Genomic DNA, 22,977 nt, shown 5'->3' on the forward strand with positions numbered 1-22,977 from the left:
ATCCCTCAGGTTTCCGCTATACATCTTCTAATAACTGTCATATTTGCCAGATTAGACAAACGCAGAGAGAGTGAATGTTGCTTTATACAAAGGCATATAGACATGTGATGCAGTTAATGGAAGAGAAAGAAGGATGGAAAGAAACTGCGGTAAGCAAAGTAAGTGTAGAGCTCATGATGAGGTCAGGTTGAGTGGAAGCAGTTTGGCTAGACCTACCCCTTAGGCTTCTGATGGAGTTTCAGTGCTAGGCCTTAAGACTATGTAGTCACAGAACGTGAACGAAGTGTGGATACCATCTGGTGGTCAGAATATGAATCTGCAGGTCCAAATTACATTTATTTTCAGATATAGTTACATTTATTTTCAGATATATTCCTTTTGGGGTTTTTTTATTACTTTTTGTTGTACATTTACAGGGGCTGAAATGACCTAATGTAAGCTGATTCAAACAATGAAACATACAATAACACACAGAAACATGACATGACATCTAAATAGATGTAAACATTTGAACCCTGACTAAGATCACTAAGCTATAGCTTTGGATCAATAAAGCTAAGTGAATATACTGAGAATCAGTTACACTATACCAATTTTCTGTGTTACATGGGGACAGAATCTCTACTGCGGTTTACAAACACTGACATGACCTTTGCAGTCCTTTGTCCAGTTAGTACCCACACTGTTAACACTGACACAGGCCATTAGAAAATATCTTTACCAATGTGAAGTTCAAGGCATAGGTTGTAGCAAATTAATACAACCGTGCTAAAATGTTTAAAAACAGCACTTGACTAGCCTTAATACTTGGCACATGTGTCAATAGGCAGAACTTGTAGTAAGGCATCATGGGTGTTGTAGTCCCATGTAATCTAATACACTACAAGTTAAAGACACAGTGTCCACAGAGACATTTGAAGAAAGAAAGAACAAACACGAGTATAATGAATGGTATATTTTGCCTATAAGGGAAAAGCCCCTAATGAGGCCAACTGAAGCTACACGTGTTTACCATTTGTATCCCTCAGGTTTCCGCTATACATCTTCTAATAACTGTCATATTTGCCAGATTAGACAAACGCAGAGGGAGTGAAAGTTGCTTTATACAAAGGCATATAGACATATGATGCAGTTAATGGAAGAGAAAGAAGGATGGAAAGAAACTGCGGTAAGCAAAGTAAGTGTAGAGCTCATGATGAAGTCAGGTTGAGTGGAAGCAGTTTGGCTAGACCTACCCCTTAGGCTTCTGATGGAGTTTCAGTGCTAGGCCTTAAGACTATGTAGTCACAGAACGTGAACGAAGTGTGGATACCATCTGGTGGTCAGAATATGAATCTGCAGGTCCAAATTACATTTATTTTCAGATATAGTTACATTTATTTTCAGATATATTCCTTTTGGGGTTTTTTTATTACTTTTTGTTGTACATTTACAGGGGCTGAAATGACCTAATGTAAGCTGATTCAAACAATGAAACATACAATAACACACAGAAACATGACATGACATCTAAATAGATGTAAACATTTGAACCCTGACTAAGATCACTAAGCTATAGCTTTGGATCAATAAAGCTAAGTGAATATACTGAGAATCAGTTACACTATACCAATTTTCTGTGTTACATGGGGACAGAATCTCTACTGCGGTTTACAAACACTGACATGACCTTTGCAGTCCTTTGTCCAGTTAGTACCCACACTGTTAACACTGACACAGGCCATTAGAAAAGATCTTTACCAATGTGAAGTTCAAGGCATAGGTTGTAGCAAATTAATACAACCGTGCTAAAATGTTTAAAAACAGCACTTGACTAGCCTTAATACTTGGCACATGTGTCAATAGGCAGAACTTGTAGTAAGGCATCATGGGTGTTGTAGTCCCATGTAATCTAATACACTACAAGTTAAAGACACAGTGTCCACAGAGACATTTGAAGAAAGAAAGAACAAACACGAGTATAATGAATGGTATATTTTGCCTATAAGGGAAAAGCCCCTAATGAGGCCAACTGAAGCTACACGTGTTTACCATTTGTATCCCTCAGGTTTCCGCTATACATCTTCTAATAACTGTCATATTTGCCAGATTAGACAAACGCAGAGGGAGTGAAAGTTGCTTTATACAAAGGCATATAGACATATGATGCAGTTAATGGAAGAGAAAGAAGGATGGAAAGAAACTGCGGTAAGCAAAGTAAGTGCAGAGCTCATGATGAAGTCAGGGTGAGTGGAAGCAGTTTGGCTAGACCTACCCCTTAGGCTTCTGATGGAGTTTCAGTGCTAGGCCTTAAGACTATGTAGTCACAGAACGTGAATGAAGTGTGGATACCATCTGGTGGTCAGAATATGAATCTGCAGGTCCAAGTTACATTTATTTTCAGATATATTCCTTTTGGGGGTTTTTTATTACTTTTTGTTGTACATTTACAGGGGCTGAAATGACCTAATGTAAGCTGATTCAAACAATGAAACATACAATAACACACAGAAACATGACATGACATCTAAATAGATGTAAACATTTGAACCCTGACTTAGATCACTAAGCTATAGCTTTGGATCAATAAAGCTAAGTGAATATACTGAGAATCAGTTACACTATACCAATTTTCTGTGTTACATGGGGACAGAATCTCTACTGCGGTTTACAAACACTGACATGACCTTTGCAGTCCTTTGTCCAGTTAGTACCCACACTGTTAACACTGACACAGGCCATTAGAAAATATCTTTACCAATGTGAAGTTCAAGGCATAGGTTGTAGCAAATTAATACAACCGTGCTAAAATGTTTAAAAACAGCACTTGATTAGCCTTAATACTTGGCACATGTGTCAATAGGCAGAACTTGTAGTAAGGCATCATGGGTGTTGTAGTCCCATGTAATCTAATACACTACAAGTTAAAGACACAGTGTCCACAGAGACATTTGAAGAAAGAAAGAACAAACACGAGTATAATGAATGGTATATTTTGCCTATAAGGGAAAAGCCCCTAATGAGGCCAACTGAAGCTACACGTGTTTACCATTTGTATCCCTCAGGTTTCCGCTATACATCTTCTAATAACTGTCATATTTGCCAGATTAGACAAACGCAGAGGGAGTGAAAGTTGCTTTATACAAAGGCATATAGACATATGATGCAGTTAATGGAAGAGAAAGAAGGATGGAAAGAAACTGCGGTAAGCAAAGTAAGTACAGAGCTCATGATGAAGTCAGGGTGAGTGGAAGCAGTTTGGCTAGACCTACCCCTTAGGCTTCTGATGGAGTTTCAGTGCTAGGCCTTAAGACTATGTAGTCACAGAACGTGAATGAAGTGTGGATACCATCTGGTGGTCAGAATATGAATCTGCAGGTCCAAGTTACATTTATTTTCAGATATATTCCTTTTGGGGGTTTTTTATTACTTTTTGTTGTACATTTACAGGGGCTGAAATGACCTAATGTAAGCTGATTCAAACAATGAAACATACAATAACACACAGAAACATGACATGACATCTAAATAGATGTAAACATTTGAACCCTGACTAAGATCACTAAGCTATAGCTTTGGATCAATAAAGCTAAGTGAATATACTGAGAATCAGTTACACTATACCAATTTTCTGTGTTACATGGGGACAGAATCTCTACTGCGGTTTACAAACACTGACATGACCTTTGCAGTCCTTTGTCCAGTTAGTACCCACACTGTTAACACTGACACAGGCCATTAGAAAAGATCTTTACCAATGTGAAGTTCAAGGCATAGGTTGTAGCAAATTAATACAACCGTGCTAAAATGTTTAAAAACAGCACTTGACTAGCCTTAATACTTGGCACATGTGTCAATAGGCAGAACTTGTAGTAAGGCATCATGGGTGTTGTAGTCCCATGTAATCTAATACACCACAAGTTAAAGACACAGTGTCCACAGAGACATTTGAAGAAAGAAAGAACAAACACGAGTATAATGAATGGTATATTTTGCCTATAAGGGAAAAGCCCCTAATGAGGCCAACTAAAGCTACACGTGTTTACCATTTGTATCCCTCAGGTTTCCGCTATACATCTTCTAATAACTGTCATATTTGCCAGATTAGACAAACGCAGAGAGAGTGAATGTTGCTTTATACAAAGGCATATAGACATGTGATGCAGTTAATGGAAGAGAAAGAAGGATGGAAAGAAACTGCGGTAAGCAAAGTAAGTGTAGAGCTCATGATGAGGTCAGGTTGAGTGGAAGCAGTTTGGCTAGACCTACCCCTTAGGCTTCTGATGGAGTTTCAGTGCTAGGCCTTAAGACTATGTAGTCACAGAACGTGAACGAAGTGTGGATACCATCTGGTGGTCAGAATATGAATCTGCAGGTCCAAATTACATTTATTTTCAGATATAGTTACATTTATTTTCAGATATATTCCTTTTGGGGTTTTTTTATTACTTTTTGTTGTACATTTACAGGGGCTGAAATGACCTAATGTAAGCTGATTCAAACAATGAAACATACAATAACACACAGAAACATGACATGACATCTAAATAGATGTAAACATTTGAACCCTGACTAAGATCACTAAGCTATAGCTTTGGATCAATAAAGCTAAGTGAATATACTGAGAATCAGTTACACTATACCAATTTTCTGTGTTACATGGGGACAGAATCTCTACTGCGGTTTACAAACACTGACATGACCTTTGCAGTCCTTTGTCCAGTTAGTACCCACACTGTTAACACTGACACAGGCCATTAGAAAAGATCTTTACCAATGTGAAGTTCAAGGCATAGGTTGTAGCAAATTAATACAACCGTGCTAAAATGTTTAAAAACAGCACTTGACTAGCCTTAATACTTGGCACATGTGTCAATAGGCAGAACTTGTAGTAAGGCATCATGGGTGTTGTAGTCCCATGTAATCTAATACACTACAAGTTAAAGACACAGTGTCCACAGAGACATTTGAAGAAAGAAAGAACAAACACGAGTATAATGAATGGTATATTTTGCCTATAAGGGAAAAGCCCCTAATGAGGCCAACTGAAGCTACACGTGTTTACCATTTGTATCCCTCAGGTTTCCGCTATACATCTTCTAATAACTGTCATATTTGCCAGATTAGACAAACGCAGAGGGAGTGAAAGTTGCTTTATACAAAGGCATATAGACATATGATGCAGTTAATGGAAGAGAAAGAAGGATGGAAAGAAACTGCGGTAAGCAAAGTAAGTGTAGAGCTCATGATGAAGTCAGGTTGAGTGGAAGCAGTTTGGCTAGACCTACCCCTTAGGCTTCTGATGGAGTTTCAGTGCTAGGCCTTAAGACTATGTAGTCACAGAACGTGAACGAAGTGTGGATACCATCTGGTGGTCAGAATATGAATCTGCAGGTCCAAATTACATTTATTTTCAGATATAGTTACATTTATTTTCAGATATATTCCTTTTGGGGTTTTTTTATTACTTTTTGTTGTACATTTACAGGGGCTGAAATGACCTAATGTAAGCTGATTCAAACAATGAAACATACAATAACACACAGAAACATGACATGACATCTAAATAGATGTAAACATTTGAACCCTGACTAAGATCACTAAGCTATAGCTTTGGATCAATAAAGCTAAGTGAATATACTGAGAATCAGTTACACTATACCAATTTTCTGTGTTACATGGGGACAGAATCTCTACTGCGGTTTACAAACACTGACATGACCTTTGCAGTCCTTTGTCCAGTTAGTACCCACACTGTTAACACTGACACAGGCCATTAGAAAAGATCTTTACCAATGTGAAGTTCAAGGCATAGGTTGTAGCAAATTAATACAACCGTGCTAAAATGTTTAAAAACAGCACTTGACTAGCCTTAATACTTGGCACATGTGTCAATAGGCAGAACTTGTAGTAAGGCATCATGGGTGTTGTAGTCCCATGTAATCTAATACACTACAAGTTAAAGACACAGTGTCCACAGAGACATTTGAAGAAAGAAAGAACAAACACGAGTATAATGAATGGTATATTTTGCCTATAAGGGAATAGCCCCTAATGAGGCCAACTGAAGCTACACGTGTTTACCATTTGTATCCCTCAGGTTTCCGCTATACATCTTCTAATAACTGTCATATTTGCCAGATTAGACAAACGCAGAGGGAGTGAAAGTTGCTTTATACAAAGGCATATAGACATATGATGCAGTTAATGGAAGAGAAAGAAGGATGGAAAGAAACTGCGGTAAGCAAAGTAAGTGCAGAGCTCATGATGAAGTCAGGGTGAGTGGAAGCAGTTTGGCTAGACCTACCCCTTAGGCTTCTGATGGAGTTTCAGTGCTAGGCCTTAAGACTATGTAGTCACAGAACGTGAATGAAGTGTGGATACCATCTGGTGGTCAGAATATGAATCTGCAGGTCCAAGTTACATTTATTTTCAGATATATTCCTTTTGGGGGTTTTTTATTACTTTTTGTTGTACATTTACAGGGGCTGAAATGACCTAATGTAAGCTGATTCAAACAATGAAACATACAATAACACAGAAACATGACATGACATCTAAATAGATGTAAACATTTGAACCCTGACTAAGATCACTAAGCTATAGCTTTGGATCAATAAAGCTAAGCGAATATACTGAGAATCAGTTACACTATACCAATTTTCTGTGTTACATGGGGACAGAATCTCTACTGCGGTTTACAAACACTGACATGACCTTTGCAGTCCTTTGTCCAGTTAGTACCCACACTGTTAACACTGACACAGGCCATTAGAAAAGATCTTTACCAATGTGAAGTTCAAGGCATAGGTTGTAGCAAATTAATACAACCGTGCTAAAATGTTTAAAAACAGCACTTGACTAGCCTTAATACTTGGCACATGTGTCAATAGGCAGAACTTGTAGTAAGGCATCATGGGTGTTGTAGTCCCATGTAATCTAATACACTACAAGTTAAAGACACAGTGTCCACAGAGACATTTGAAGAAAGAAAGAACAAACACGAGTATAATGAATGGTATATTTTGCCTATAAGGGAAAAGCCCTAATGAGGCCAACTAAAGCTACACGTGTTTACCATTTGTATCCCTCAGGTTTCCGCTATACATCTTCTAATAACTGTCATATTTGCCAGATTAGACAAACGCAGAGAGAGTGAATGTTGCTTTATACAAAGGCATATAGACATGTGATGCAGTTAATGGAAGAGAAAGAAGGATGGAAAGAAACTGCGGTAAGCAAAGTAAGTGTAGAGCTCATGATGAAGTCAGGTTGAGTGGAAGCAGTTTGGCTAGACCTACCCCTTAGGCTTCTGATGGAGTTTCAGTGCTAGGCCTTAAGACTATGTAGTCACAGAACGTGAACAAAGTGTGGATACCATCTGGTGGTCAGAATATGAATCTGCAGGTCCAAGTTACATTTATTTTCAGATATAGTTACATTTATTTTCAGATATATTCCTTTTGGGGTTTTTTTATTACTTTTTGTTGTACATTTACAGGGGCTGAAATGACCTAATGTAAGCTGATTCAAACAATGAAACATACAATAACACACAGAAACATGACATGACATCTAAATAGATGTAAACATTTGAACCCTGACTAAGATCACTAAGCTATAGCTTTGGATCAATAAAGCTAAGTGAATATACTGAGAATCAATTTCACTATACCAATGTTCTGTGTTACATGGGGACAGAATCTCTACTGCGGTTTACAAACACTGACATGACCTTTGCAGTCCTTTGTCCAGTTAGTACCCACACTGTTAACACTGACACAGGCCATTAGAAAAGATCTTTACCAATGTGAAGTTCAAGGCATAGGTTGTAGCAAATTAATACAACCGTGCTAAAATGTTTAAAAACAGCACTTGACTAGCCTTAATACTTGGCACATGTGTCAATAGGCAGAACTTGTAGTAAGGCATCATGGGTGTTGTAGTCCCATGTAATCTAATACACTACAAGTTAAAGACACAGTGTCCACAGAGACATTTGAAGAAAGAAAGAACAAACACGAGTATAATGAATGGTATATTTTGCCTATAAGGGAAAAGCCCCTAATGAGGCCAACTGAAGCTACACGTGTTTACCATTTGTATCCCTCAGGTTTCCGCTATACATCTTCTAATAACTGTCATATTTGCCAGATTAGACAAACGCAGAGGGAGTGAAAGTTGCTTTATGCAAAGGCATATAGACATATGATGCAGTTAATGGAAGAGAAAGAAGGATGGAAAGAAACTGCGGTAAGCAAAGTAAGTGCAGAGCTCATGATGAAGTCAGGGTGAGTGGAAGCAGTTTGGCTAGACCTACCCCTTAGGCTTCTGATGGAGTTTCAGTGCTAGGCCTTAAGACTATGTAGTCACAGAACGTGAATGAAGTGTGGATACCATCTGGTGGTCAGAATATGAATCTGCAGGTCCAAGTTACATTTATTTTCAGATATATTCCTTTTGGGGGTTTTTTATTACTTTTTGTTGTACATTTACAGGGGCTGAAATGACCTAATGTAAGCTGATTCAAACAATGAAACATACAATAACACATAGAAACATGACATGACATCTAAATAGATGTAAACATTTGAACCCTGACTAAGATCATTAAGCTATAGCTTTGGATCAGTAAAGCTAAGTGAATATACTGAGAATCAGTTTCACTATACCAATGTTCTGTGGTACATGGGGACAGAATCTCTACTGCGGTTTACAAACACTGACATGACCTTTGCAGTCCTTTGTCCAGTTAGTACCCACACTGTTAACACTGACACAGGCCATTAGAAAAGATCTTTACCAATGTGAAGTTCAAGGCATAGGTTGTAGCAAATTAATACAACCGTGCTAAAATGTTTAAAAACAGCACTTGACTAGCCTTAATACTTGGCACATGTGTCAATAGGCAGAACTTGTAGTAAGGCATCATGGGTGTTGTAGTCCCATGTAATCTAATACACTACAAGTTAAAGACACAGTGTCCACAGAGACATTTGAAGAAAGAAAGAAAAAACACGAGTATAATGAATGGTATATTTTGCCTACAAGGGAAAAGACCCTAATGAGGCCAACTAAAGCTACACGTGTTTACCATTTGTATCCCTCAGGTTTCCGCTATACATCTTCTAATAACTGTCATATTTGCCAGATTAGACAAACGCAGAGAGAGTGAATGTTGCTTTATACAAAGGCATATAGACATATGATGCAGTTAATGGAAGAGAAAGAAGGATGGAAAGAAACTGCGGTAAGCAAAGTAAGTGTAGAGCTCATGATGAAGTCAGGGTGAGTGGAAGCAGTTTGGCTAGACCTACCCCTTAGGCTTCTGATGGAGTTTCAGTGCAAGGCCTTAAGACTATGTAGTCACAGAACGTGAATGAAGTGTGGATACCATCTGGTGGTCAGAATATGAATCTGCAGGTCCAAGTTACATTTATTTTCAGATATATTCCTTTTGGGGGTTTTTTATTACTTTTTGTTGTACATTTACAGGGGCTGAAATGACCTAATGTAAGCTGATTCAAACAATGAAACATACAATAACACATAGAAACATGACATGACATCTAAATAGATGTAAACATTTGAACCCTGACTAAGATCATTAAGCTATAGCTTTGGATCAGTAAAGCTAAGTGAATATACTGAGAATCAGTTTCACTATACCAATGTTCTGTGGTACATGGGGACAGAATCTCTACTGCGGTTTACAAACACTGACATGACCTTTGCAGTCCTTTGTCCAGTTAGTACCCACACTGTTAACACTGACACAGGCCATTAGAAAAGATCTTTACCAATGTGAAGTTCAAGGCATAGGTTGTAGCAAATTAATACAACCGTGCTAAAATGTTTAAAAACAGCACTTGACTAGCCTTAATACTTGGCACATGTGTCAATAGGCAGAACTTGTAGTAAGGCATCATGGGTGTTGTAGTCCCATGTAATCTAATACACTACAAGTTAAAGACACAGTGTCCACAGAGACATTTGAAGAAAGAAAGAAAAAACACGAGTATAATGAATGGTATATTTTGCCTACAAGGGAAAAGACCCTAATGAGGCCAACTAAAGCTACACGTGTTTACCATTTGTATCCCTCAGGTTTCCGCTATACATCTTCTAATAACTGTCATATTTGCCAGATTAGACAAACGCAGAGAGAGTGAATGTTGCTTTATACAAAGGCATATAGACATATGATGCAGTTAATGGAAGAGAAAGAAGGATGGAAAGAAACTGCGGTAAGCAAAGTAAGTGTAGAGCTCATGATGAAGTCAGGGTGAGTGGAAGCAGTTTGGCTAGACCTACCCCTTAGGCTTCTGATGGAGTTTCAGTGCAAGGCCTTAAGACTATGTAGTCACAGAACGTGAATGAAGTGTGGATACCATCTGGTGGTCAGAATATGAATCTGCAGGTCCAAGTTACATTTATTTTCAGATATATTCCTTTTGGGGGTTTTTTATTACTTTTTGTTGTACATTTCCAGGGCTGAAATGACCTAATGTAAGCTGATTCAAACAATGAAACATACAATAACACACAGAAACATGACATGACATCTAAATAGATGTAAACATTTGAACCCTGACTAAGATCATTAAGCTATAGCTTTGGATCAATAAAGCTAAGTGAATATACTGAGAATCAGTTTCACTATACCAATGTTCTGTGGTACATGGGGACAGAATCTCTACTGCGGTTTACAAACACTGACATGACCTTTGCAGTCCTTTGTCCAGTTAGTACCCACACTGTTAACACTGACACAGGCCATTAGAAAAGATCTTTACCAATGTGAAGTTCAAGGCATAGGTTGTAGCAAATTAATACAACCGTGCTAAAATGTTTAAAAACAGCACTTGACTAGCCTTAATACTTGGCACATGTGTCAATAGGCAGAACTTGTAGTAAGGCATCATGGGTATTGTAGTCCCATGTAATCTAATACACTACAAGTTAAAGACACAGTGTCCACAGAGACATTTGAAGAAAGAAAGAACAAACACGAGTATAATGAATGGTATATTTTGCCTATAAGGGAAAAGCCCCTAATGAGGCCAACTAAAGCTACACGTGTTTACCATTTGTATCCCTCAGGTTTCCGCTATACATCTTCTAATAACTGTCATATTTGCCAGATTAGACAAACGCAGAGAGAGTGAATGTTGCTTTATACAAAGGCATATAGACATATGATGCAGTTAATGGAAGAGAAAGAAGGATGGAAAGAAACTGCGGTAAGCAAAGTAAGTGCAGAGCTCATGATGAAGTCAGGGTGAGTGGAAGCAGTTTGGCTAGACCTACCCCTTAGGCTTCTGATGGAGTTTCAGTGCAAGGCCTTAAGACTATGTAGTCACAGAACGTGAATGAAGTGTGGATACCATCTGGTGGTCAGAATATGAATCTGCAGGTCCAAGTTACATTTATTTTCAGATATATTCCTTTTGGGGGTTTTTTATTACTTTTTGTTGTACATTTACAGGGGCTGAAATGACCTAATGTAAGCTGATTCAAACAATGAAACATACAATAACACACAGAAACATGACATGACATCTAAATAGATGTAAACATTTGAACCCTGACTAAGATCACTAAGCTATAGCTTTGGATCAATAAAGCTAAGTGAATATACTGAGAATCAGTTACACTATACCAATTTTCTGTGTTACATGGGGACAGAATCTCTACTGCGGTTTACAAACACTGACATGACCTTTGCAGTCCTTTGTCCAGTTAGTACCAACACTGTTAACACTGACACAGGCCATTAGAAAAGATCTTTACCAATGTGAAGTTCAAGGCATAGGTTGTAGCAAATTAATACAACCGTGCTAAAATGTTTAAAAACAGCACTTGACTAGCCTTAATACTTGGCACATGTGTCAATAGGCAGAACTTGTAGTAAGGCATCATGGGTGTTGTAGTCCCATGTAATCTAATACACTACAAGTTAAAGACACAGTGTCCACAGAGACATTTGAAGAAAGAAAGAACAAACACGAGTATAATGAATGGTATATTTTGCCTATAAGGGAAAAGCCCCTAATGAGGCCAACTAAAGCTACACGTGTTTACCATTTGTATCCCTCAGGTTTCCGCTATACATCTTCTAATAACTGTCATATTTGCCAGATTAGACAAACGCAGAGAGAGTGAATGTTGCTTTATACAAAGGCATATAGACATGTGATGCAGTTAATGGAAGAGAAAGAAGGATGGAAAGAAACTGCGGTAAGCAAAGTAAGTGTAGAGCTCATGATGAAGTCAGGGTGAGTGGAAGCAGTTTGGCTAGACCTACCCCTTAGGCTTCTGATGGAGTTTCAGTGCTAGGCCTTAAGACTATGTAGTCACAGAACATGAACGAAGTGTGGATACCACCTGGTGGTCAGAATATGAATCTGCAGGTCCAAGTTACATTTATTTTCAGATATAGTTACATTTATTTTCAGATATATTCCTTTTGGGGTTTTTTTATTACTTTTTGTTGTACATTTACAGGGGCTGAAATGACCTAATGTAAGCTGATTCAAACAATGAAACATACAATAACACACAGAAACATGACATGACATCTAAATAGATGTAAACATTTGAACCCTGACTAAGATCACTAAGCTATAGCTTTGGATCAATAAAGCTAAGTGAATATACTGAGAATCATTTACACTATACCAATTTTCTGTGTTACATGGGGACAGAATCTCTACTGCGGTTTACAAACACTGACATGACCTTTGCAGTCCTTTGTCCAATTAGTACCCACACTGTTAACACTGACACAGGCCATTAGAAAATATCTTTACCAATGTGAAGTTCAAGGCATAGGTTGTAGCAAATTAATACAACCGTGCTAAAATGTTTAAAAACAGCACTTGACTAGCCTTAATACTTGGCACATGTGTCAATAGGCAAAACTTGTAGTAAGGCATCATGGGTGTTGTAGTCCCATGTAATCTAATACACTACAAGTTAAAGACACAGTGTCCACAGAGACATTTGAAGAAAGAAAGAACAAACACGAGTATAATGAATGGTATATTTTGCCTATAAGGGAAAAGCCCCTAATGAGGCCAACTGAAGCTACACGTGTTTACCATTTGTATGCCTCAGGTTTCCGCTATACATCTTCTAATAACTGTCATATTTGCCAGATTAGACAAACGCAGAGGGAGTGAAAGTTGCTTTATACAAAGGCATATAGACATATGATGCAGTTAATGGAAGAGAAAGAAGGATGGAAAGAAACTGCGGTAAGCAAAGTAAGTGCAGAGCTCATGATGAAGTCAGGGTGAGTGGAAGCAGTTTGGCTAGACCTACCCCTTAGGCTTCTGATGGAGTTTCAGTGCTAGGCCTTAAGACTATGTAGTCACAGAACGTGAATGAAGTGTGGATACCATCTGGTGGTCAGAATATGAATCTGCAGGTCCAAGTTACATTTATTTTCAGATATATTCCTTTTGGGGGTTTTTTATTACTTTTTGTTGTACATTTACAGGGGCTGAAATGACCTAATGTAAGCTGATTCAAACAATGAAACATACAATAACACACAGAAACATGACATGACATCTAAATAGATGTAAACATTTGAACCCTGACTAAGATCACTAAGCTATAGCTTTGGATCAATAAAGCTAAGTGAATATACTGAGAATCAGTTACACTATACCAATTTTCTGTGTTACATGGGGACAGAATCTCTACTGCGGTTTACAAACACTGACATGACCTTTGCAGTCCTTTGTCCAGTTAGAACCCACACTGTTAACACTGACACAGGCCATTAGAAAAGATCTTTACCAATGTGAAGTTCAAGGCATAGGTTGTAGCAAATTAATACAACCGTGCTAAAATATTTAAAAACAGCACTTGACTAGCCTTAATACTTGGCACATGTGTCAATAGGCAGAACTTGTAGTAAGGCATCATGGGTATTGTAGTCCCATGTAATCTAATACACTACAAGTTAAAGACACAGTGTCCACAGAGACATTTGAAGAAAGAAAGAACAAACACGAGTATAATGAATGGTATATTTTGCCTATAAGGGAAAAGCCCCTAATGAGGCCAACTAAAGCTACACGTGTTTACCATTTGTATCCCTCAGGTTTCCGCTATACATCTTCTAATAACTGTCATATTTGCCAGATTAGACAAACGCAGAGAGAGTGAATGTTGCTTTATACAAAGGCATATAGACATGTGATGCAGTTAATGGAAGAGAAAGAAGGATGGAAAGAAACTGCGGTAAGCAAAGTAAGTGTAGAGCTCATGATGAAGTCAGGGTGAGTGGAAGCAGTTTGGCTAGACCTACCCCTTAGGCTTCTGATGGAGTTTCAGTGCTAGGCCTTAAGACTATGTAGTCACAGAACGTGAATGAAGTGTGGATACCATCTGGTGGTCAGAATATGAATCTGCAGGTCCAAGTTACATTTATTTTCAGATATATTCCTTTAGGGGGTTTTTTATTACTTTTTGTTGTACATTTACAGGGGCTGAAATGACCTAATGTAAGCTGATTCAAACAATGAAACATACAATAACACACAGAAACATGACATGACATCTAAATAGATGTAAACATTTGAACCCTGACTAAGATCACTAAGCTATAGCTTTGGATCAATAAAGCTAAGTGAATATACTGAGAATCAGTTACACTATACCAATTTTCTGTGTTACATGGGGACAGAATCTCTACTGCGGTTTACAAACACTGACATGACCTTTGCAGTCCTTTGTCCAGTTAGTACCCACACTGTTAACACTGACACAGGCCATTAGAAAATATCTTTACCAATGTGAAGTTCAAGGCATAGGTTGTAGCAAATTAATACAACCGTGCTAAAATGTTTAAAAACAGCACTTGACTAGCCTTAATACTTGGCACATGTGTCAATAGGCAGAACTTGTAGTAAGGCATCATGGGTGTTGTAGTCCCATGTAATCTAATACACTACAAGTTAAAGACACAGTGTCCACAGAGACATTTGAAGAAAGAAAGAACAAACACGAGAATAATGAATGGTATATTTTGCCTATAAGGGAAAAGCCCCTAATGAGGCCAACTGAAGCTACACGTGTTTACCATTTGTATGCCTCAGGTTTCCGCTATACATCTTCTAATAACTGTCATATTTGCCAGATTAGACAAACGCAGAGGGAGTGAAAGTTGCTTTATACAAAGGCATATAGACATATGATGCAGTTAATGGAAGAGAAAGAAGGATGGAAAGAAACTGCGGTAAGCAAAGTAAGTGCAGAGCTCATGATGAAGTCAGGGTGAGTGGAAGCAGTTTGGCTAGACCTACCCCTTAGGCTTCTGATGGAGTTTCAGTGCTAGGCCTTAAGACTATGTAGTCACAGAACGTGAACGAAGTGTGGATACCATCTGGTGGTCAGAATATGAATCTGCAGGTCCAAGTTACATTTATTTTCAGATATAGTTACATTTATTTTCAGATATATTCCTTTTGGGGTTTTTTTAATACTTTTTGTTGTACATTTACAGGGGCTGAAATGACCTAATGTAAGCTGATTCAAACAATGAAACATACAATAACACACAGAAACATGACATGACATCTAAATAGATGTAAACATTTGAACCCTGACTAAGATCACTAAGCTATAGCTTTGGATCAATAAAGCTAAGTGAATATACTGAGAATCAGTTACACTATACCAATTTTCTGTGTTACATGGGGACAGAATCTCTACTGCGGTTTACAAACACTGACATGACCTTTGCAGTCCTTTGTCCAGTTAGTACCCACACTGTTAACACTGACACAGGCCATTAGAAAAGATCTTTACCAATGTGAAGTTCAAGGCATAGGTTGTAGCAAATTAATACAACCGTGCTAAAATGTTTAAAAACAGCACTTGACTAGCCTTAATACTTGGCACATGTGTCAATAGGCAGAACTTGTAGTAAGGCATCATGGGTGTTGTAGTCCCATGTAATCTAATACACTACAAGTTAAAGACACAGTGTCCACAGAGACATTTGAAGAAAGAAAGAACAAACACGAGTATAATGAATGGTATATTTTGCCTATAAGGGAAAAGCCCCTAATGAGGCCAACTGAAGCTACACGTGTTTACCATTTGTATGCCTCAGGTTTCCGCTATACATCTTCTAATAACTGTCATATTTGCCAGATTAGACAAACGCAGAGGGAGTGAAAGTTGCTTTATACAAAGGCATATAGACATGTGATGCAGTTAATGGAAGAGAAAGAAGGATGGAAAGAAACTGCGGTAAGCAAAGTAAGTGTAGAGCTCATGATGAAGTCAGGGTGAGTGGAAGCAGTTTGGCTAGACCTACCCCTTAGGCTTCTGATGGGGTTTCAGTGCTAGGCCTTAAGTCGATGTAGTCGCAGAAAGTGAATGGAGTGTGTTTGCCATCTGGTGGTCAAAATATGAATCTGCAAAATGTAACGTAAAGAATCTGTTTTTGGTCCACAAAGTCATTTAAAGAAGCACCTGTCAAACTTCTCCCAGAGTAATGTGCCTTGGAAACGAAATGGGATGTGATCTATTCATTTATTTATTTTTTGTAGTGACAAGCTATGGGGTCATTCATAACTTTGCATCCTAATAATATGTCAAATCTCCTGAGTATCTATGCGGTTTAAGAAATGGTTTGACTAAAAGGGTCATCAACGAGGTATCAAGGTAATATCTATCATTCTGTCCTACTTTGTCATTAGCATATTGTTCCAAACAAAATCTAACCCCTAACGAAAATCACCCCACAAGACGTATATTTACTTTTTTAGATGTACTGGTGCAGTTAAATATAAATAGCTTTGTAGACTTACTGGCGTTCACAACCATCTGTCATGTGTAAAATGTGCAATATACACATACATACACGTAGATATCCACATTGTTAACGTTTGCATTTGCCTAGTTTGACCACACGATGGCATCCACGCTCCATTCATGACAGGTGTCCGTGGCCCCAAAACACCGGTGTCTTTTGTAATAGGACAATTCCAAAAGCCTTCCTATAAACTACATAGAAGCGCACTACTCTACCCAAGTGTCAAAGGATTCTACTCTCTATTAGATAGCCGGGTGCCTCCCAGACACGACAAATACTTCACCCGGTATTCATTGTGCGAAACGCACAAATATAAAATAAAAAGACAAATAACAATAATAATAATAAATCGTTCCCTAGGCTTCTCTGAAGGGTAAATGTAATTTGCGCTATGGGTTACACTTGAAGGGTTACACTTCTAGACAAATTAAATAGGTGAGGGGAAACGTGAATTTTGGTTCAGTTTTATGGATTTTATAAAACCAAGCACAAACAATGGAGCCATCATCTCCATTGTAACTCCATCTCCAAAATTTTTGCATATGTCTGAAACTTAAGTACCCAAAATCAAGCTCTAAATATTTATGTATATACTCACACTGTATGTACACACAAATAGGGCTCTCAAACCGTGCTTGCAGTATAGTTTCAACACACGGTGACATCCACGCTCCATCCATGGATAAATTCCGTTTGCATTAAGTCAAAACCTTTCTACACACTACATAGAAGTGTACTGCTTTACTGAAGTGTCAGTGGCTATTTTTTTTCTACGGGGTTGAATGAAATTCGAACTGTACTGTTAGGATGATGTTGTCTCAACCAGTAAACATGTATTTAAAAAAAAAATACTAATAAAAAGTGAAATATGTATTAATAAATACGGCAATTTTAATGTGAAACGTAGTACGAAATAACAATATTGTCAATAGTGTCTCAATATCGATATCGTTTTTGATTTTGGGGGGCGGGGGTCCCACTGATTTCGGCAAATAGAAAAATGACGGGAAAAAGGGTACCTTACAATATGAAATGCCCTGCATCGACAGAATTAGTTTTGACCAAAACAAATGGCTACATTTCCCCAATACGTGCTCACCTGGGCGGCGTAAACGCCTTTGCTGCTGCCCTTAACCAACGATACAGCCACTGTTGGTCTCGCTGCGCAGCTCTCTCGGCCTTACGGAATTGAGATGCGCGCGTCCTAATAGCTGTAAGGTATATAAAGACAACACAAGAGTGAGGCGGACATTTGCTGTTTCGCCACGGACACAGGTAGGTGGCTCTTAAAAGAGCCGTTGGGTATTTCAGGTAAACGTCAAAGCGCTCTGTTTAAGCGCGCTCTCCGCGAATACGGCGGGCCAGCTGGATGTCTTTAGGCATGATGGTGACTCTCTTGGCGTGGATAGCGCACAGGTTAGTATCTTCAAATAGACCCACCAAGTATGCCTCGCTAGCCTCCTGCAGGGCCATGACGGCGGAGCTCTGGAAGCGGAGATCGGTCTTGAAATCCTGAGCGATCTCACGCACTAGCCGCTGGAAGGGTAGCTTGCGGATCAGCAGCTCCGTCGACTTCTGGTAGCGGCGGATCTCCCGCAGAGCCACGGTGCCGGGCCTGTAACGGTGAGGCTTCTTTACGCCGCCGGTGGCGGGGGCGCTCTTGCGGGCAGCCTTGGTGGCGAGCTGCTTCCTCGGGGCCTTGCCACCGGTGGATTTACGGGCTGTTTGCTTGGTTCTTGCCATCGCGTTGAACTCTGCTCTCCTCAGCGGGTAAAGAAAGAGAATGAGCTGTTGCTTGCTTCACATGGCTTTTAAGCGTTCGAGCCGCTCGCCGCTCATTGGGCGTCCTAAAGGTGTCCGTTACCCATTGGGCGGCCGGCAAAACGTCGGTGACACGCTATTGGGCGTCTTCTTTTCAAAACGAAAAATACAGCCCACTAATAGTGGCGGGCTCCATAAAAAAAAAATGAAAAAAGATAATATATATTTTAGCGAATACACATATATACACACACACATATATATATATATAAATAAATATAATATGTGCGTTGGACTCAGTACGTTAAATATATGAAAACAAATCACACATTGGCAATTGTTACAAAAATTGTACTACAGTAACACGGGAGGAGAATAGAAAAATAGAGGGCAGCCTGTTTATCAATAACTCCGGCCGTATGAAGCTACCATTCTTGGAAGTCACATTAAGAATATATGGTGGGTGTTTAAGGAACAGCACTTTTTTTTAAGAAAAAATGGGTGGCTCTTAAAAGAGCCTTTGTGTATGGACAAATCAACTGAGAGCGCCAATTTACTTAGTCTTAACGGTCTTCTCGGTCTTCTTGGGCAGCAGTACAGCCTGAATGTTGGGAAGCACACCACCCTGGGCGATAGTGACTCCTCCGAGCAGTTTGTTCAGCTCCTCGTCGTTACGAACAGCCAGCTGCAGGTGACGGGGAATGATACGGGTCTTCTTGTTGTCGCGGGCGGCGTTGCCAGCCAACTCGAGAATCTCAGCGGTGAGATATTCCAGGACGGCGGCCAAGTAGACGGGAGCGCCGGCGCCGACTCGCTCAGCATAGTTGCCTTTGCGCAGGAGCCTGTGCACACGGCCAACAGGGAACTGCAATCCGGCGCGGGACGAGCGAGTCTTGGCCTTGGCCCTAGCTTTACCGCCGGTTTTACCCCTTCCACTCATGATTCGCGTCAGTCGAGTTCGTTGAACGCAGCTGAAATAAACACGGCGAGCGACCGACGCCGTTGATATAGCTAAAACGCCTGCGTTCCTATTGGCTAAAAGCTAGACACACCAACAGCCAATCGCATATCCGCCGTCAGACTCTAGCGTCCTCCCACCTCTGCTCGCTTTGCAACCCGACCCCCTCCTCCTCTCGTGCTGTGTGTCTGGTTGAGCGAGAGCGAGAGAGAGAAAGAAAGAAAACGGTGTAAAGAAAGAACCCCCCCCCCCCCACACACACACACACACTCATGCCCAGTGTTTCCTTTCCCGCTCAAATAAAACACGTACGGCCATAAAGTACTCTGATCATAGAAGTAAAGTCAAACCCGAAAATATGTACACTATTGTAAATAGAGCTATTTTATGGGATAGTTACTGCTGTTCTTCTTCCGGCTTAACGTTTTTTGTTTGTTTTTTGATTCATTTTGCAGTAACAAGGAAAATAAAGCTGTTTGAGATGAAACTGTGGGGTGGCTCTTAAAAGAGCCGTTGTAGAGGGAAACAAGACATGAAGTTAAAGGGCGTGACTGTTTACTTCTTCTTAGGGGCAGCCTTTTTCGCCTTCGCCGCTTTGGGCTTAGCTGCTTTAGGCTTGACCGCTTTGGCTTTCTTTGGGCTCTTGGTCGCCTTTTTGGGAGGCACCGGCTTCTTGGCCTTCTTGGGGCTTTTCGCTGCCTTCTTAGCGGCCGCGACGGGCTTCTTGGCCTTCTTGGGGGATTTCTTAGCCGCAGTGGGTTTCTTGGCTGCTACCTTCTTGGGCTTCTTGGCCGCGGCTGGTTTCTTGGCGGCCGGCTTCTTAGCTTTAGGTGCCGGCTTCTTGGCGGCCGGCTTCTTCTTAGCCTCGGTCTGCTTCTTGTTAAGCTTGAAAGAGCCCGACGCGCCGGTGCCTTTGGTCTGCACCAGAGTGCCCTTGGTGACGAGGCTCTTGACGGCGAGCTTAACGCGTGAGTTGTTCTTCTCGACGTCGTAGCCGCCGGCAGCCAGGGCTTTCTTCAGGGCGGCGAGAGACACGCCGCTCCTCTCCTTGGACGCAGAGACGGCCTTGACGATGAGCTCGCCGACGCTGGGGCCGGCTTTCTTGGGGCGGGCGGCGGCCTTCTTCTTGGGGGCCTTGGCGGGCGCCGAGGCGGCTGGGGCTGGAGCGACTTCTGCCATTGTTCTGCTTTGCTGAGAGCTGGAGTGAGCACAAACTGCTGCAGCGTTCTGTGGAACCTCCGGCTGCAGCGAGGGGGGCGGCCCTTAAAAGTCACATGAGAACGTTGTGGACTCAACTCGCCCGTGCAGCCGTGCCGCAACGAAAGACTCGCACTTGTGTTTTCTCTCGGCGTTTGTCGAGCGAAATATGAGCGAAAGCCCAACCTGGCGATCGTGGAAATGCTCTATCGTCTCCGAAAGGCTCCATCGTGTGTAGAGAAGGCGGGAAGGGCAGCGAAACGACGCCGCTTTTCGCACGGCGCACACCAAAGCGTGCCGCGCTGCCGGCGTGCGGAACGGGCGACGGCGCATTTGACGTGCTAATCGGTGGAAAACGGCGTCAAAATGTGTTGCGAGCTGGGCGAGCCTTGTCCGGAGCGATAGAGGAGAGCCTCGGTGAGAGCGTGTTGGGAATCCGATGCATGGGTGCGTTGTTTTGCTCGTCGTGCGGGGCGCCCTTGAGAGGTGTGTAAAGCACAGTGTTGCCATGTGTGCGTTGTGACTCCCGCAGTATGACTCTCACCGTCGATGCGTCTTTGTCACCAGGGCTCCCACACTCGGAACGACTCTCCCCGTGACAATCGACCTTAAAACATAATGGAAAAGAATAAAGTCCTCTCTCCGACCCTTATATTAAATAAGCCCAAACTCATTCTAACCCTAATACAAAATCACAACCTTCTTCTCTCTAACCATCAAATGAAATAACCCCATCCTTCCTCCAACCATAGTACAAAATAACCCCAATCTCATTCTTACACAGATACAAAAGAACACATTCCTCCTTCTAACCCTAAAACAAAACCGTTCCAACCTTCTAACCCTAATCTAAAAAAATAAAATAAAATAAAATCCATCTACAATAACACCTCCTCTCTCTAATCCCAAGATGAAATAACCCAATTCCTTCTTATCCGTAATACAAAAAACCCTCCCTAATTCTTGCACTAATACAAAACAAATCCATTCTCATTCTAACCCTAACATGAAATAACTCTTAATAACTCTCAATCTCATTCTTACCCTAATACAAATTAATCCCATCCCTCCAGTAACACAACTCAAGTTAATTTGTTAAACTCTCACTCAGCCCATATTATGCTATGACCATTCTACTTAGTTATACATTCATCAGTGGGTCATGGCCTTGTGTATCTACTGTTGCTTGCTGTCACTGAATCATAAGGCTGACCACATGTCTGCGCTAAACATACTTTCACTGACCTACTTTTCTCATGGTAAAGCCCGAGGCCCAGCTACAAACCCATATTTACTTACTTTACCTTCATCATTTTGCCTTGCTTCCAACCTATACACCAGCACCTACTTTTGCTCACTCAAAACTCACCATAGACCTAAGACTTGGACTAACTTCATCCTTTTGTGACCCAACCAAAAAGCCCCAATACAATATAACTCCATACTCCTAACCCTAAAACAAAATCTTCCTCCTAGCCCTAATAAAAGAAAACCCCAACCTCAGTCTAACCCAAACACAATAACTCAATCTGCACTATAACCCTAATAAAAAAAAAAACAATCTTATTCTATGCTTAATGAAAAAGCATGTACTCTCTCTAACCCTAATACAAATTAACTGCATCCTCACTTTAATGACAATACCAACTAACCTCAACACAAAACAACCCTATTCTCATTCTTGCCCCAACAGATTTTTTTAGAACTTTAATTTGACCCATTTTAAGCTGTCTTAGTTTTACATTTATCAGTAGGCCAAGGCCTTGTGTGCATCTACTGTTGCTTGCCCTCACTGAATCATAAGGCTGACGGCTGATGTTGAAATTTAATTTTACTGAACCTTCCTTTGTATCTTTAGGCTAAGGCCCAACTCACAGCCACTTTAACTCAATCCACCTTCATCATAAACCTGAAGCCCAGCTACAAACCTATTATTTACTTACTCTACCTTCCTCAAGCCGGCCTTGCTCTCTACCACTGTATCAAAAGCCTAGCTCTAGACCTACTTTTGCTCACTCATATCTCACTCAAAGACTTTGACCAACTTTTGTAACCCAACCAAAAAGCTTGTGGAGGTCACTTATTTTCCTCTTCCCCCCCCCCCAACAAGTCAGCCCCCAATAAGGCCTTATTACATCCACCAGACCAGCCTCTAGTTTTAAGAGGCACCTTTCATTACCAAGATCAAGTGTGTAATATTATGGATGAACCCTACACTCTTCCACACCTGTAATGCTGATCA

The 22,977-nt window shown here is 40.5% G+C and overlaps 3 protein-coding genes across 3 annotated transcripts in view; all 3 read right to left on the reverse strand.

Moving 5' to 3' along the window:
* The window catches only part of LOC140574154 (uncharacterized), a 36,026-nt gene extending 16,506 nt beyond the window's left edge, over nucleotides 1-19,520 (reverse strand). Inside the window, exon 1 of the mRNA XM_072693885.1 lies at nucleotides 19,138-19,520. Coding sequence (XP_072549986.1) covers nucleotides 19,138-19,520 — 383 coding nt within the window. The remainder of the gene's footprint in view (nucleotides 1-19,137) is intronic.
* LOC140574272 (histone H3) lies at nucleotides 18,152-18,562 on the reverse strand. Its single transcript, XM_072694054.1, has one exon. The coding sequence runs from the start codon at nucleotides 18,560-18,562 to the stop codon at nucleotides 18,152-18,154; it is 411 nt and encodes a 136-aa protein (XP_072550155.1).
* A 573-nt stretch (nucleotides 19,521-20,093) lies between the features above and the next one.
* On the reverse strand, nucleotides 20,094-20,717 carry LOC140573701 (histone H1-like). The gene has a single exon (XM_072693211.1). The coding sequence runs from the start codon at nucleotides 20,715-20,717 to the stop codon at nucleotides 20,094-20,096; it is 624 nt and encodes a 207-aa protein (XP_072549312.1).
* Nucleotides 20,718-22,977: the final 2,260 nt, after the last annotated feature.

Source organism: Salminus brasiliensis, chromosome 12 (assembly GCF_030463535.1).
Source record: "Salminus brasiliensis chromosome 12, fSalBra1.hap2, whole genome shotgun sequence".
Lineage (NCBI taxonomy): Eukaryota > Metazoa > Chordata > Actinopteri > Characiformes > Bryconidae > Salminus > Salminus brasiliensis.

What these genes read in the sequence shown, in the direction of transcription:
- LOC140574272 (XM_072694054.1), bottom strand. Translation starts at nt 18,562, where the DNA reads ATGGCAAGAACCAAGCAAACAGCCCGTAAATCCACCGGTGGCAAGGCC.
- LOC140573701 (XM_072693211.1), bottom strand. Translation starts at nt 20,717, where the DNA reads ATGGCAGAAGTCGCTCCAGCCCCAGCCGCCTCGGCGCCCGCCAAGGCC.